Source organism: Crotalus tigris, unplaced genomic scaffold (genome assembly GCF_016545835.1).
Source record: "Crotalus tigris isolate CLP2741 ecotype Arizona unplaced genomic scaffold, ASM1654583v1 scf7180000018970.2248101, whole genome shotgun sequence".
NCBI classification, from domain to species: Eukaryota; Metazoa; Chordata; class Lepidosauria; order Squamata; family Viperidae; genus Crotalus; species Crotalus tigris.
The window spans coordinates 31,144-47,986 of record NW_024097302.1 but is presented as its reverse complement, the minus strand read 5'-3'; the positions used below and the strand labels follow the sequence as shown (position 1 = coordinate 47,986).

Here is a 16,843-nt window from a genome sequence, read left to right as displayed (position 1 = left end):
TTTATTCCATCATAGAACCAGGGAGAATAACTTAGGTCTTCAGTAGCTCCTGGAACATCAACAGGGTGGGAACTATCTGTGTCTCTGAAGAGATGTTATTCCAGAAATCAGACATTGCAATAGGGAAAGACATGCTTCCTGAAGCGCCATGAGAACATCTTCACCTTACTACACTAATTACTGGTTTGCTTCCTGGTGGGATACAAGATGCTGGTTGTTACCTGCAGGTTACTTAAAGAACCGCCTATCTACCATAACATCTGCCTGCCTAATTTGATCCCACAGGTGGGGTACTCAGGTTCCTTCAATTAAAGCCAAGTCATGTATTGGGGCTCTGGAAAGGCATCTTCTCTGTAGCAGCACCTACCTTCTAAAACGAGATCCTCCCACCCCAGAGATATGGATGGCCCCTACCGTGCTGTTATTTAGGAGAGCTATGAACACTTGGCCCTCTATCAAGGCCTTTGGTGAGGAAGAAGAGACTCCCACTTCATTGAGCTTCACATCTTTTAATCTTTACCATTTATTGATTTCATTGAAACTTCTTTGTTGATTGTTTTGTGCCACCCAGAATCAAGTGTCATGTGGCATGCAAATTTAGTTAATCGTCACCTCCAGATTTAAAAGGCTTTCAGATCTGCAGCCATTCTGTCTCCCTAGACAGCAACCTACACCTTCTCCCAATGCAGATCTTAATCACCTCTACTGAGTCACTTCTTTGGCCTGGGTTAAAGTTGAATGTAGGTAACATCAGCACAGAGATAGTAACTTCACTACATACTAATGAATTACCTCCCAGAGCATCTGAGAGTTTAACTTCTCCTGTCCCTGCCAACTAATACTAGCCACTTAAGGACCAGAAGAAGTAGACAATGTGAGCTGTCCATTCCCAAGTCTCCTGGACAGTTCATAAAGATATTTATGGTATTAAAAGTCAAAGAGAGATCCATAAAGGTTAGGAGGACCACCCTCTTCTGTCCTAGTCTTATCAGTGCAATGTTTTAAATTCTAGTTAATACAGGTCTAAATAATCTGTTTTCTCCCATGTCACTTTAAAAAGAAAGCCTGGACACTAGACAATCTTTTAAAATATGTGTAATATAAATATATCCGTGCAATGAAAAAGAGGGAGATAATTAAATATTGATGATGTTTCCCCCCTTCTTTAGGAATGAGAGAGCCCGCTGGATTACTGCACTTGGACAAAGCAATGATAGAAGAACCAAGGACAGGACAAGTAAGGAAGGAATGAGAAAATTACTTAGAGTTGCAATGTGAACTTCAGTGACCATTGATAAAAATTAAACCTAACTAGGTTTCTGGTGCTTTCTTCACCCAGCCCATATTTATCTGTCTACTTTGAATAATAAGTTGGCAGCAGAGACTCTATTATAAGTATTTGATTTCCTTTTAGTTTTTTTTTTTTTTCTGTTTAGTTTTCATGAGAGATTGAATAAGACTTAAGAACATTTCAAGGATGCCCCCTACTGGTCTATAGCTTTGGATGTAATTGATAGTTAATGATTTACATCAGTGGTTTTTAACCTGGGCGATATTGCCCCCCAGGGGGTGATTTCATTTTTCAGGGGGGTGATGGAACGAAAAGGGGCGATGCGGGGGCAAAAGAACAAAAGGGGGGATATGGGGGCGATGGAGCGAGAAGTTTTGGGGACACTTTTGAGACTTTTTCGTACAGTGAATGGCTGTATATCTGTCGTACAAAAACATCAGATCACTTGCTATTAGTGGATTGAATTGTGTTTTCAAATGTTCCTCCAGCTAGCTTCAGTACAGAATGCCGTACATATGTGAATGCGCATCTTCATGCGCATTGCGCAGCAGCCTCTACCCATACAGTGGTGCGCTATTGGCCAGAATATGGGAGATATGGGAAAAAAACTGGAAATAAATTATTTGCATCGATATGTCCTGATGACAATTTTAAAGAAAATAAAAAAAGTGTTTGCATAAATTGAAGAATTATTTCCTATGTTGTGATTGAGAGGTTATGTTGGGGGAGGGGGGCGATGACAACTTCCTCATTGGCTCAAGGGGGCGATTCGTTCAAAAAGGTTAAGAACCACTGATTTACATGAACATTTTTGATCTTGCTTCTTTCTGTATGCTGTCTGATTCTCCTGTATTTGCAGAAAAGATCAAGAATTTCTCATTTGAAGAGTTTGGAAACTGCATGCAGAAGAATTTAAGTTATACTGAATATGTTTATAATTGCTTCATCTTTAAAGTGAATTCCTGAGCTTTTGAAATTTACCATACATTATGACTCAATAAATAATGTTCTTTCTCCATCAGCATTGACTCAGGTAGAAGTTATCAGGTCTTACACTGCCAAGCAGCCTGATGAATTATCCCTCCAGGCTGCTGATGTAGTTCTTGTTGATCAAAAAGTCCAAGATGGTAAGTTGCTTAGTGGCTGTAAAGCCCTTTTAAATGCAAAGCTCTTGAGCATTTATGCTATAGAAAATGATAATGTTACTCTCTGTCATTTATTCTTATAGAGTTAGGATATCTTTATTGAAATTTAATATGTAAGAATGAGTTTTACTTGTTTAAGATATTAATCTGTGATTATTTAGATTCCTGTTTCATTCTACTGCATAAGTAAAATGTGGATTATCTCAGCATAAATACCTTCTTTGGGCATTTTTTCCAAGTATGTGGGAAAGCCATAGATGGAATAAAAGTACATATAAATTTGCTCAAATAGAAACATTTAATTTGAAAACATCTTTCTGAAGGGCTTTCTGAAAATCATTTTTGTAAGCAATATGAGTATTAACATAATACCACACTTAATCTTTTACTTACGCTTTCAGTAAAATCTGCAGTACTTTCTATAAAAATGTCATGAAAGTATCTGACCATGTAATTTTACCTGACCATGTAATTTTACCTAACCAGGCTTGGTGGGGTGCCCAGAAAAGTCACCTGACAGAAAGCCGCAGAAATATATTGGATGTTTCTAAGTAACCACAAAAAGGGAATGCAAAGTATACTGAAGGTTTAATGATTAATCTTAAAGAACGTTAACCTTTGCAAATTCAAATTAATGCTTACTTTCATTGATAGTACATGAAAGAAAATAAATGTTCTTTCCCCCCAATACTTTTGGGACCAATAGTATTTGGAATGTGTGCTTTTGGTAAGGCTGTATGCATTGCTGTTCAGAAAGTTAATAACAGAACACTTTCTGTATTTCACAACTGTGTTAATTAATAGTTATCCTTTAGATAGTAGCTAAAATAATACAGGTGGATCTTGCTTTAATGTCTGTTCAGTGATCATTACAAGTTATGACAGAGGACAATTGGTCCTCAAAGTTCTGGCCATTGTAATACTTCTGTGCTCACATGATCAAAATGAGCACCCCTGGATTCACTCACATTTATTTTTTAATTAAATTTATATGCAGTCCATTTCACTGTTAAGTAACTCTAGGTGGCTTACAACAGCATAAAACAACCATATTGAATAATTAAATGTTAAAAACGTTGAAAATATTTACAACTACGTTTTGGTCACCCGCCTATCCATGACTGCCAGTTGCTCCAATGCCCTGCCCTGGCTGTCACTGCTGCACTTAACACAGTAGTCTCTGTTGTCTAGGGCCTTCTTTTATGCCTCATTCTTTTGCACTTGTTCAAGAATTGCATTGCTATGTCACTGCTATGGCATTTATCAGTGCTTATCTGGTTTCATTCTGTAGAAGCTGATGAACCAGTGTAAGACAAAATATAGTATTTGGAGCTTTTTTAATTTAAGTCCAGAGGCCAAAGAAGTTTTAAGTCTTTGATAAAAGAGTCCAAGGGCGATCAGGTTTATCATAATGATATCAGCATGTCCATTAAATTTCTCTCTGCTTGGGAATGCAAAGCCATTGCTTCTCTTATTCACTGATACAAAAAAAAGTTCTGTCTCTTTTCTCCAAAGGAAGACATTAACTAGACAGATAGTGAGAGGTAAAGACATTGTTATAGCTCCTGGCGATTATGCTACATTTATTTTTCTATTGTCTTTCCCTTGAAGAAAAAATATATATAGTGCAGGTAAAGTAGAGCTGATGCAGCAGAACTTGTAAATGCATAGTAGCTAGTTTTGGGGCTCAAGGAGTGCAAGCTCCTTATCCTATTTTAGTACATCAGTGAGTATCCTTAATTACAGGAGGATATAATAATATACAAAGATTTATTAAATTAATAATCTTTGAGAACCCAGTTGCATATATTAAATGGAATGTTAAACTCAGTAGAGCTCCATTAAATGGGCTCTGACAGGTTTCTTTATCCTTATGGTGCCTTTTAATGTGTTTAATCCCTTTTGCATTTCATCGCAGGTTGGTATGAAGGAGAGCGATTGCGTGATGGAGAAAGAGGTTGGTTTCCAATGGAATGTGCCAAGGAGATCACATGTCAAGCCACAATTGACAAAAATATGGAAAGAATGGGACGTTTGCTAGGCCTGGAAACTAATGTATAAAAACTAATGTATACATGTATTCTAGAATTTGCACTAAAGTCAATGGCATTTTGGTCCCCTCCATTTTATGTTGGTAGCAGAACAGATTATATGAAGATAGATTTTTAAGAATGGAAGAAATTAACCTAATTCAAGGCAAATAAGGGTTCTTCTGAATCAATTTCTACACAATAAACTTTGTTTTTAAAAATCTTATAAAAATAAATGTTGATTTATTGATAGCATATGTTGATAGCATTCCTATTTACAGTATTTACAAGATATTACTGTATCTTATATCTACTATACCTTTGTTCCAAAAGTTAGTTCTGTAGTCCATTCATTTCACCTTCTATTTTAATTTAATAAACCATTTTCATTCCTTTACTCCCACAGTCAACATTTTGAATTGAAACAGGCTTCTATTATGTGTGCAATTGCTGTGGTGCACATGATTGAGCTATTTGTATATTTTGAGGTAGAAAGGCTGTTGAGACCCATGAACATTGACTATCACTCTTCCAAATGATTTCAGTTGAACTGAAACATAATTGATTTCATAGCATATACTGTGATACCTGGATTAATTGGGGAAATACGATGAATGAAGACACAGAGACTACAACCATGGCAAAGACCAAGGAACAGTAAGTAGATTGGTTCCACTATCCAGTCTCCAGATAAGGAGAAGATAGAAAATTGCCCACACGTGTTCCTTATGAGACTTCAAGACAGCAGTCTTTGCGAGTTTGAGTGCCAGGAAACAATGTAATCATCCATCTTGCTCGGGACTATGATGGAGCCTTTTAAAGGACACTTAAGTTCAAAACCTCACTTTCTAATTACATTTGCAGATTGCCTATTAGCCATCTTAAATCTATTAGAGATGTTTGGAACAAGATTGAAAAGTCTTCATTGGGCGAATTTATATTCTTAAATTACAGTTCTTAATTACAAGCTTAAAGACTTAAAAACTTGAAATAAACGGCAAAAAACTAAAGATTTTAGTCTAAGAAAGTTATAAATGGATTAAGGACAGATCATTTTGGAATATTTATTTTTACTTTGGAATTAACTATAAAAAATAAACAACTTATGGGAAATAAACTTGGCTTTCATGAAAATTTCTTGTGATAACAAAGAGTAGGTGATGATTTTAGAAATTGGACAGTACAAGGAACTAAAGATTTTAAGCAAAAACAAAAAAATACAAGCCTGATGTTAGTACTGAGACTTATAAAATAATGCAAAACACAACATTGGAAATATTAAAGATCTTGGAAGAATGTAGCCAGATGTTAGTAACTACAATAACAACAGTGTCAGTAATGATGTCTGTTTCTACAGATAGGCAATGTCTAAAAGAAGTTAATTAAAGAATGATAGATATGTCGATCTATAGAGGACAGGTTAAGAGAATGATTTGGAAATACAAATGAAACTGGCTGAAGTTTTAAAAATGAAAAAGGCAGTACAAAGGATAAACCAAAGGAATGACTGGACAATGTTTTCTAATTCGATCTATAAAAGAAGGTTGTTAATTGCTTGAAGAAATCCTGACATAGAAAAAGAAGAAATGAAATCAAATCCTACAACCATAATTAATTGAATGAAAGATAAAGACTGGTAGAATTAAAAGAAAGGAATATGAAGTAGGTTTACTTGATCAAGGTTAAGATAAGACTTTTTTTAAAAAATGCAATCAACTGGCAATTCTCTGTAGATTTTTTTTACTAGCACCAGGATTGAAAAGTTGGCGTTTTATGGATTTGCTTAGAAATAAGGAATGGAATGAAGAGATAATCTGCTTAATCTTACAGATGATATTACATTTGTTTTTTTCTTGTGATAAAGGTTGGAAGTAACTATATATATATATATATATATATGTATGTATGTATGTATGTATGTATGTATGTATGTATGTATGTATGTATATATGTATATGTATATATATATATGTTTTCTGAGGTTTTCGCGGGTATTTGTATATAGGTCTTTGGTTGTTCGGGTTTTCTCCCGCGTAAAATTGGAAGTGTCTTGGCAACGTTTCGACGAAGTCACATTCGTCATCTTCAGGCTGGTGTTTTTAGCTTCTTGCTTTGAGCAGCAATGTGTGGTTTTAGCTGTTTCTTCCTTTTAACTGCCAGTGGGGGTATGAACTGATTGGATGGGAGCTTGGCTGTGTTCTGATTGGGTGGAGGTGTGTTCTGAATGGTTAGGGGCTTGGCTGTGCTCTGATTGGCTGGGGGAGTGTTCTGTTTGGTTGTGCTCAGGTTAGTCTGAGTTGCAGAGGGGTTTAAGATTTTGGGGTTAGGGAGTCGTTTGTCAATAAGGGCAGGTTTCCAAATGGCTGGTAGGCGGGAGGTATCATCTCGCTTATGATCATAAAGAAACAAAGCTTACAGCCCAGCGACCTACTAGTGAGCTTCGATGTCATATCCCTCTTCACCCAAGTGCCTATCAAAGAAGCCTTGACAGCTATTCAAAACAAATATAACCCCCCCAAACACATCTTAGATCTGACCAACCACTGCCTATCCAACACATACTTCATCTATAATGGACAAAAATACAAACAAACAGAAGGAGCACCCATGGGATCACCCCTCTCACCTGTCATTGCCAACCTCTACATGGAACACTTTGAAACCCAAGCTCTAGAAAAATCGGATCACAAACCCAAACTCTGGCTCAGATACGTAGACGACACCTTCATAATCTGGCCACATGGGAAAGAAAAACTGGACAACTTCCTCACACACCTCAACAGCCTACACCCCAAAATACAGTTCACCATGAAACAGAAGCTAACAACCAACTTCCCTTCCTGGATGTCTTAGTCTACAAGAAATCCAATGGCTCCCTAGGACACACCATCTACCAGAAGAAAACACACACAAACCGCTATCTGCACGCTCTCTCACACCACCACCCAGCACAGATCAACTCTGTAGCCAAGACACTCATCTCCAGAACAAAACGCTTAGCTGACGAACAACACCTAAAACCCGAACTACACACTCTCACCAATGTACTAACATCCAATGGATTCCATAGAAATAAGATTACAAACCTAATCCAAAAAGAAACCCCCACCAAAATCCAAGACAAAGAACAAGAAAACGGCAAAGCCCTCCTCCCATACATAAAAGGCACCACAGACAGAATCAGTAAGATCCTCCATAAACACAACATCAAAACAGCATTCTGCACAAACAGAAAAATATCCACCATCCTTAGAAACCCCAAAGATAAAATTGAATTAGAAAATCAAGGAGTATACGAAATCCCATGCACCACTTGTCCCACCACATACATCGGACAAACCAACAGAAGAATAAGTGCACGCATTGAAGAACATAAGAACTCAGTCAAAAAAGAGGAACCAACATCTTCCCTGGTCCAACACCTTAAAGCCACAGGACATGAAATTGACTTTAAAAATACCAGAACCATTGCCAAAAGTGAACATTTTAATAACAGAATAATCAGAGAAGCCATCGAGATAGAAAAACGCCCACACAGCATGAACAAGCGAGATGATACCTCCCGCCTACCAGCCATTTGGAAACCTGCCCTTATTGACAAACGACTCCCTAACCCAAAATCTTAAACCCCTCTGCAACTCAGACTAACCTGAGCACAACCAAACAGAACACTCCCCCAGCCAATCAGAGCACAGCCAAGCCCCTAACCATTCAGAACACACCTCCACCCAATCAGAACACAGCCAAGCTCCCATCCAATCAGTTCATACCCTCACTGGCAGTTAAAAGGAAGAAACAGCTAAAACCACACATTGCTGCTCAAAGCAAGAAGCTAAAAACACCAGCCTGAAGATGACGAATGTGACTTCGTCGAAACGTTGCCAAGACACTTCCAATTTTACGCGGGAGAAAACCCGAACAACCAAAGACCTATATATATATATGTATGTATATGTATATATATATGTATATATATATTTCTTCTTTTTTCCCTGCACTTTTTATTTTTTGTTTCCATCCTCATTCTCTAAGCTTAATTTGTATTTTTACTATTATAGCTAAAATTCTTAATTAAAATTATATATATTATTAAAAAACATATGGTATGATGCACTAAACGGTTTTTCATACTTGAGTTCTAAATAGTATTTATTAGTAGCTTTCCTCTATCTACATCACTTGCTCTGTTTTGAAAGCAGACTACCAGGGAAATAAAAACAGAAAGAAAAAAAAAAATCAAAGCATGGACCATGTTGAATTAAAAAAATGGTAATTTAACAGTTATTAAAAAGATTTATTTGGTAAGTTTTGATCCAACAGCATAACATCTAATACTGTTTTGAACTAAATAGTATGCAATAAATATGTAAGGAAAAGCTGGTCCATATACCAAAAACAGATACTACAGTGCAAGGCTTAAATTTCAGTGAACTATAAGTATGACTAAATATTTGGGGTACAACCTAGAAAAGTTCAGGTGGCCATTAGATCAGGGGTACCCAGCCCCCGGTCCGTGGACCTGTACCAGGCCGCAGCATACCAGCAACTGGTCCGCACAAACAAGCAAAGCCCCATCTGCAGGATGCAGGCAGCACACAAACCCACACACTCTCTGGTCCGCAGAAAAACTTTTCTCCACAGAACCAGTCCCTGGTACCCAAAAGGTTGGGGACCTCTGCATTAGATGGTAGCAAATGGGGTAGAGAAAGAAAGAGAATGTGCTTAACTCTTCACTGCCATCTACTGGTCATCTGAATTATGGCACCTGTACCATAACTAATTGAATTTCCATGAACAAGATGTCAGAATCCAATTATATTTCATCTTTAATTATCAAACATAGAAACTCCCAATTCTGCCTTCTCTGGATTCTGCCATAAGAGGGAGAAAAGGGGGAGAGCAAAGGGGCTTTATGGCCCTCACTTCCTTCAGCACACTTCAAAGGACTGAATGTGTGTTTATTGTGGCCTCTAAGCTTTAACATATCAAAGAAGAGTAATTGCCTTTCATGTAGTTATCTGAAGTCTCCATCCAGACGGAAGAAGAAAGGGGATGGAATTGTGATACTTGAAACTATCACTGGAAGGGGGGTTGATTGGGTGGGACTACTGGGGAACCCTTAAAACCTTGAATGGGAGAGCTTGAACCCCAAGTCCTGTCTAGCATGCCTGCAACCATTTTCTCTTAATAAAGGATTCCTGTTGGAAGAACTATTCCAAGAGTTCTGTCTTCTTAAGATGCAAAGTGGGGTGGGTCCTTACATTAGACAGGACTTGCAAAATTAATCCACCTGGAAGGTAGACCCTTGCCGGGGGATTTTGCAAAAATTTACCATGTCAGACAACGAAGCAAGAGAGGGAGAAAACTCCCTGGAAGGAGAGCCGCTGACCCAGTTGGAACCGTGCCAGATGTTGGGATCCGAGAGGCCAGATTTCTCAGAAGAAGAAGTGGTGGAGACACAGGACCACAAGCCTCGCTGGTCGATGGGCGTTGGAAAGAAAAGCGAGTGGGAAAGGAATCAAGAAAAGTGACCCTGAGACGGGGAACCAAGCAACCAGAATGGAAGCAGGAGATGGAGAAATCCCTGCACGCAAGTGAAGAGGGAGGACGCTGTATGCCGTACTCAGACTGGATCCTAGAGAGAGCTATTGACCTGATGAACGAGAACTCTCAGCTCCCTAGGAGAGGAGATTCCTGAGCCCTACGCCCGCCCCAGTTCCTGGAGCCACAAAGGGAGAGACACCGAGGGGGACGTGGAACCTGCAACCCCAGGGACATTTACTGATCCAGGAGCTCCCACCCCCTACCGGACCCAAGATGGAAATCTGGACGGAAGACACTACCACCCACAATGGAGGCACCGATCCATTCCAAGACGTCCACCGTTGGAGGTGAAATTCAAAGGGGAGCCAACACGCTTGGGGTTTTTCCTAACCCAAGTCCTCAGCTACATGGAGGAATATGGGCAGGACATCCCCAGCGACAAAGCCCGCATCCGGATCGTGCAATCTGCCCTGGATGGACCAGCTGCAGATTGGGTGGTGAACCTGCATGACTCCAATGCCCCAGAACTCAGTAACTTCAACCGTTTCATGTCCTCGTTGAGAAGACGATTTGAAGACCCCCTGGCTGATCGCAAAGCCCGTGAAAGAATAACAATGATGAGGCAGGGCAAACGCCCAGTGGCTGAGTATACACAAGAATTCCGAGCCATTGCCAGCAAACTGAATTGGCCAGAAGACATCCTCCTTGGCCGTTTCAAAGACGGACTAAACTATGATCTATATGATGCTTGCCTTCCCCGAGGAGACCCACATCGACTTGAGGAATGGTACGTCTTGGCAGAGGAAGCAGAGATCGACATATTGAAGAGGCATCGCCGAGGAAAACAATGGAGCCGCCCACCGCCTGAGCTGACACACCAACCGGTGAAATCATCGGATACAGCCAAGAAGCAGATGGGGTGTTTCAAGTGCGGAAGAGAAGGGCATCGAGCTGTAGAATGCCGCTCAAAGGCCCCCCAGCACAACCCAGACAGATCCCCAATCAACAAACCCAGAGGGTATTCAGCGAAGCCAAAAGAAACAGCCATGAAAATGATGGAAATTGCAGAAAACCCCACCTCTGCTCACCAAGGGGAAAGAACTCCAGCCTACACCACAGGGACGGTGGATGCCTCAGATGACAGCTCGGAAGGCGAACCCCTGGTAAGTGGACGCATCACACCCATCTTCAAAACAGTGACTATATTAATCCCCCCCCATGCCCGAAGCTGTGAAGGTGAAAGCCTTAATAGACTCTGGCTGCACCCGCTGCCTCATTAGCCCAACACTAGTGGGGAATCTGGGCATCCCATCCAGGAGACTGGAACAACCAATCTCATTTGGCCAGATAGATGGATCCATAGCAGGGGGGGTGCCAGCTACCCTAGCCACTCTGCCAATACACCTCTCCCTGGGCAACCATGAAGAGGACTTAACGTTTGTGGTGACCCCAGGTATGGAATGCCCAATGATTCTAGGGATGGACTGGTTGAAAAAATGGAACCCCTGGGTAAAGTGGAGGACGACAGAAATCAAATTCCCGAAGGGGGACCCTATGGACTTAAAACCCCAAGAGAGGCTACCAGAATCAAGAATAGAAAAAGCATCCATAGGAGAGGAAAAAAGATTAACCGAAATACCAGAGGAATATAGGGACCTTGCTGAAGTCTTCAGTGAGGAGAGGGCGAATGAACTTCCCCCCCACCGACCCACAGACTGTACCATTGAATTCAAGCCTGGGGCAAAACTCCCGAAACCCAGATTATACTCCATGAGCCCAAAGGAGAAGGAGGAAATGGAAAGATTTATTAAAAAAAACCTGGAGAGAGGTTTCATTGAACCAGCTAAGCCTAAAGTGGCTGCCCCGGTCCTTTTTAGAGAGACGAAGGATGGCTCTTTACGTTTATGCGTGGATTATAGGGCCCTGAACACAATCAGTGAAAGCAACCTATACCCGCTGCCCCTCATGAAAGACATGCTGTCACACTATCGAAAGGGAAAAAAACAAAAAAAAAAAAAAAAAATTTTTCTTAAAACTAGACTTAAGGAAGCTTACTATCGCGTGAGAATCAAGGAAGGGGACGAATGGAAGACTGCATTTAACTGCCCCATGGGGTGCTATCAATTAAAAGTCTTGCCATTTGGATTACAAGGGGGCCCTGCAGTCTTTATGCAATTAATCAATGACGTTCTAAGGGAGCACCTGTTTAAGGGGGTCCTTGTTTACTTGGACGACATTCTTATCTTTACCGAAACAAAAGAAGAACACGTCAAACTTGTCAGAGCGGTTTTAAAGAAGCTGCGAGCAGCTCACCTATATGCCAAACTCTCAAAATGCGAATTCCACCAGGAAAGGATAGACTACCTAGGCTATCGCATATCCCCACAGGGCATTGAAATGGACCCAGAGAAGGTCAGAGCAGTATTAGAATGGGCACCACCCCGCACAAGAAAGCAACTACAAAGTTTCCTGGGCTTTGCAAAGTTTTACCGCCAATTCATCCCCTCATTTGCCCAGATAGCCTTGCCCCTCACTAACTTACTAAAAATGAAGGGAGCATCCTCAGTAAAACCTAGCCAGCCACTAACATGGACAATGGAGTGCCAAGCAGCGTTTGAGAGACTAAAGAGACTTTTTTCTGCCGAACCAGTACTAAGGCACCCCGATATGGACAAGCCCTTCATAATACAGGCAGATGCAAGTGATGTGGCAGTGGGGGCTGTGCTATTACAAGAAAATGATGATGCAGTATTGCAACCCTGTGCATATACATCTAAGAAACTCACGGAAACAGAACAGCGCGGGCCCGTATGGGAGAAGGAGGCTTATGGGATACGTTGGGCATTACTCACGTGGCGACAGTTCCTGGAAGGCAACAAAATCCCCTTCCAGGTATGGACTGATCACAAAAATTTAGAAGCCCTGAAAACTTCCAGGAAAATCAATCCCAAACAAGCCCGCTGGTCCCAGCATTTTCACCAATTCCAATTTAAGCTCAAACATTTACCAGGAAGAAAGAACTTCCTGGCAGATGCACTATCTCGCATGCCCCAATATAACAGCGCACGAACCACAGACTCTAGAACAATAATGGCAGAATCACAACTGGCAGCGCCAGTAACCACAAGAACCCAAGCCAAAATAAAACCACAACTGGACAGCCAAACTGGGATTGAATTCAGAAAAAGTTTGGAAACAGATGAATGGTTCCAGAAAAACAAACATGTGTGCACCATGAGAGACGGTTGCCTTGGGTAGGGGAAAATTTATATATACCAACAACTCAAAGAGTAACTTTCATGCACCTTTGCCATGACACAAAATCAGCAGGGCATTTTGGATTTGTAAAAACTTTACACTTAATTAAACGGCAATTTTGGTGGCCATCAATAAAAAAAGGACATAGAAAGTTATGTTGCCAGCTGCCCAACCTGTGCATCGGCAAAGAGGTTGCAAGGGAAGTCGCCAGGGCTATTACAACCAGTGGCAAGTCCCTCAGCTCCCTGGAGGGAAATAGCCATGGATTTTATAGTGGAATTGCCAGAAAGCAATGGGAATACTGTTATCTGGACAGTCACGGACCTATTTTCCAAACAGGTGCACTTTATCCCTTGCCAAAAGATTCCCACTGCAAAGGCCTTAGCAAAACTTTTCATCCAGCACATTTACAGATTGCACGGGGCACCCCAACGCATCATCTCTGATAGGGGAGTGCAATTTACGTCTGCATTTTGGAAGGAATTTTTATCCCTCTTAGGGACCTCAGGGACTGACATCTAGCCATCACCCTCAGACAGATGGACAAACAGAACGCTGCCATTCGGTACTTGAGCAATATTTGAGATGTTTTTTAAATTTCCAACAGAGTGATTGGACGGACTTACTTCCTTTTGCAGAAGTCGCCTACAATAATGCAGTCCACTCCAGCACAGGCTACACTCCTTTTCAAATAGCCAACGGTCAAAGTTTCAACCCTATGCCAGAGTTAACCCCAAAACGAACCAACGATCCCTTCACTGAAAGAATGGATGGAAAACCTACAAAACACCTGGCCAATAGTCAGAAAATCACTAGATGAAGCTAGGCAGGCATACAAAGCACAAGCCGATAAAAAAAGGGTTGAGCCTACACCATTCATTATAGGAGAAATGGTGTACTTATCTACAAAATACCTAAAATCCCTACAGCCCTGTAAAAAACTTGGACCAAAATATATAGGACCTTTTCCAATTAAAAGAATCATAAATCCAGTAACAGTAGAATTAGAATTACCCAAAAATCTCAGGCAAATACACCCAATTTTTCATTGCAGCCTGCTGAAAAGAGAGCATCAGTCACCTCTACGGCCAAAAATCCCCCCCCACCACCTCCAATCATGGTGGAGGGTGAACAACACTTCGAAATAAAAGAGATCCTTGACTCTAGGAGATATCATGGAACAACTCAGTACCTAGTTGCCTGGAAACACCTCCCTGCCTCACAAAATGAGTGGGTTCATAAACGTCATGTCAGAGCCCCGAAGCTATTGAAGAAGTTTCACACAGAGTATCCTAACAAGCCTGACTAAATTTTTTACTTGTGTTTTCTTTCAGGTGGATCTCTCTTATTTTTAAGAGGGGCCGGATGTCAGAATCCAATTATATTTCATCTTTAATTATCAAATATAGAAACTCCCAATTCTGCCTTCTCTGGATTCTGCCATAAGAGGGAGAGAAGGGGGATAGCAAAGGGGCTTTATGGCCCTCACTTCCTTCAGTACACTTCAAAGGGCTGAATGATGAATGTGTGTTTATTGTGACCTCTAAGCGTTAGCATATCAAAGAAGGGTAATTGCCTTTCATGTAGTTATCTGAAGTCTCCATCCAGACGGAAGAAAGAAGAAAAGGGGTGGAATTGTGATACTTGAAACTATCACTGGAAGGGGGTTTGATTGGGTGGGACTACTGGGGAACCCCTTAAAACCTTGAATGGGAGAGCTTGAACCCCAAGTCCTGTCTAGCATGCCTGCAACCACTTCTCTTAATAAAGGATTCCTGTTGGAAGAATTATTCCAAGAGTTCTGTCTTCTTAAGATGCAAAGTGGGGTGGGTCCTTACAAACACTCTCCAGGAGATAGGTGTATGTGTGTCAAAGTCAACAATCAAGAGAAGACTTCACCAGAGAGAATACAGAGGGTTCATCACAAGATGTAAACCATTGGTGAGCTTCAAAAACAGGAAGGCCAGATTAGAGTTTGCCAAACAACATCTAACAAAGCCTTCACAGTTCTGGAACAAGATCCTATGGACAGATGAGACCAAGATCAACTTGTACCAGAGTGATGGGAAGAGAAGAGTATGGAGAAGGAAAGGAACTGCTCATGATCCTAAGCATACCACCTCATCAGTGAAGCATGGTGGTGGTAGTGTCATGGCGTGGGCATGTATGGCTGCCAATGGAACTGGTTCTCTTGTATTTATTGATGATGTGACTGCTGACAAAAGCAGCAGGATGAATTCTGAAGTGTTTTGGGCAATATTATCTGCTCACATTCAGCCAAATGCTGCAGAACTCATTGGACGGCGCTTCACAGTGCAGATGGACAATGACCCAAAACATACTGCAAAAGCAACCAAAGAGTTTGTGAAGGGACAGAAGTGGAATGTTATGCAATGGCCAAGTCAATCACCTGACCTGAATCCCATTGAGCATGCATTTCACTTGCTGAAGACAAAACTGAAGGGAAAATGCCCCAAGAACAAGCAGGAACTGAAGACAGTTGCAGTAGAGGCCTGGCAGAGCATCACCAGGGATGAAACCCAGCGTCTGGTGATGTCTATGCATTCCAGACTTCAGGCTGTGATTGACTGCAAAGGATTTGCAACCTAGTATTAAGAAGGGAAAGTTTGATTTATGATTATTATTCTGTCCCATTACCTTTGGTCCCTTAACACGTGGGAGGCACATATGCAAACTGCTGTAAGTCCTACCACGTTCACCTGAGTTGGATGTACATATCCTCAAATTAAAGCTGACAGTCTGCAGTTAAAGCACATTGTGTTTGTTTCATTCCAACTCCATTGTGGTGGTGTATAGAGACAAAGATTTTTGAATTGTGTCGATGTCCCAATATTTCTGGACCTGACTGTAGATATTCTACTTTACTGCACCAAAGGAAGTCAGAAGTCAATGCCTTTTTTTCTCCCTTAGCTTACTTCGCTACTCCATTTCCCTTCCCTACCTTTTCTGCTATTTAGTTTTGTATTTTCATTATATTGTATATTATAAACTAATAAAACTTTTGAAGTTAAAAAAAGACCATGCAATGCTCAGAGAAATTGCAAAAAATCCAAGAGTTACATCTCAGACTCTACAGGCCTCAATTTTAGCATGTTACATGTTAAAATTCATGACAGTACAATTAGAAAAAGAGATTGAGCAAGTATGGTTTGTTTGGAAGGGTTTCTAGGAGAAAACCTTTTGTCTCTAAAAAGAACATGGTAGCATAGCTTAGGTTTGCAAAGTTGCATCTGAACAAATCACAAGACTTCTTGAACACTCTCCTTTGGGCAAACAAGACCAAAATGGAGATATTTAACCACAATGCACAGAGCCACGTTTGGTGAAAATCAAACACAGCATATCAGCACAAACATCTCATACCAACCATCAAGCACGGTTGTGGACAGTTCATGATTTGGGCTTGTTTTGCAGCACAGAACCTGGGCACCTTGCAGTCATTGAATCAACCATGAACTACTCTGCATACCAAAGTATTCTAGAGTCAAATGTGAGGCCATCTGTGTTACGGCTAAAGCTTGGCCAACATTAGGTCATGCAACAGGACAGTGATA

At 40.9% G+C, this 16,843-nt stretch overlaps 1 protein-coding gene across 2 annotated transcripts in view; it reads left to right on the top strand.

The window, feature by feature from the left end:
* ARHGEF26 (Rho guanine nucleotide exchange factor 26) overlaps positions 1–4,721 on the top strand; it is a 44,105-nt gene extending 39,384 nt beyond the window's left edge. The window contains exons 12-14 of one of the 2 annotated variants that reach the window (XM_039357956.1): positions 1,170–1,237; positions 2,314–2,418; positions 4,355–4,721. In XM_039357956.1, the coding sequence (XP_039213890.1) occupies positions 1,170–1,237; positions 2,314–2,418; positions 4,355–4,497 (316 nt within the window). In that variant the 3' untranslated portion in view covers positions 4,498–4,721. The remainder of the gene's footprint in view (positions 1–1,169; positions 1,238–2,313; positions 2,419–4,354) is intronic. The other variant, XM_039357955.1, reaches the window with a different exon arrangement.
* Positions 4,722–16,843: the final 12,122 nt, after the last annotated feature.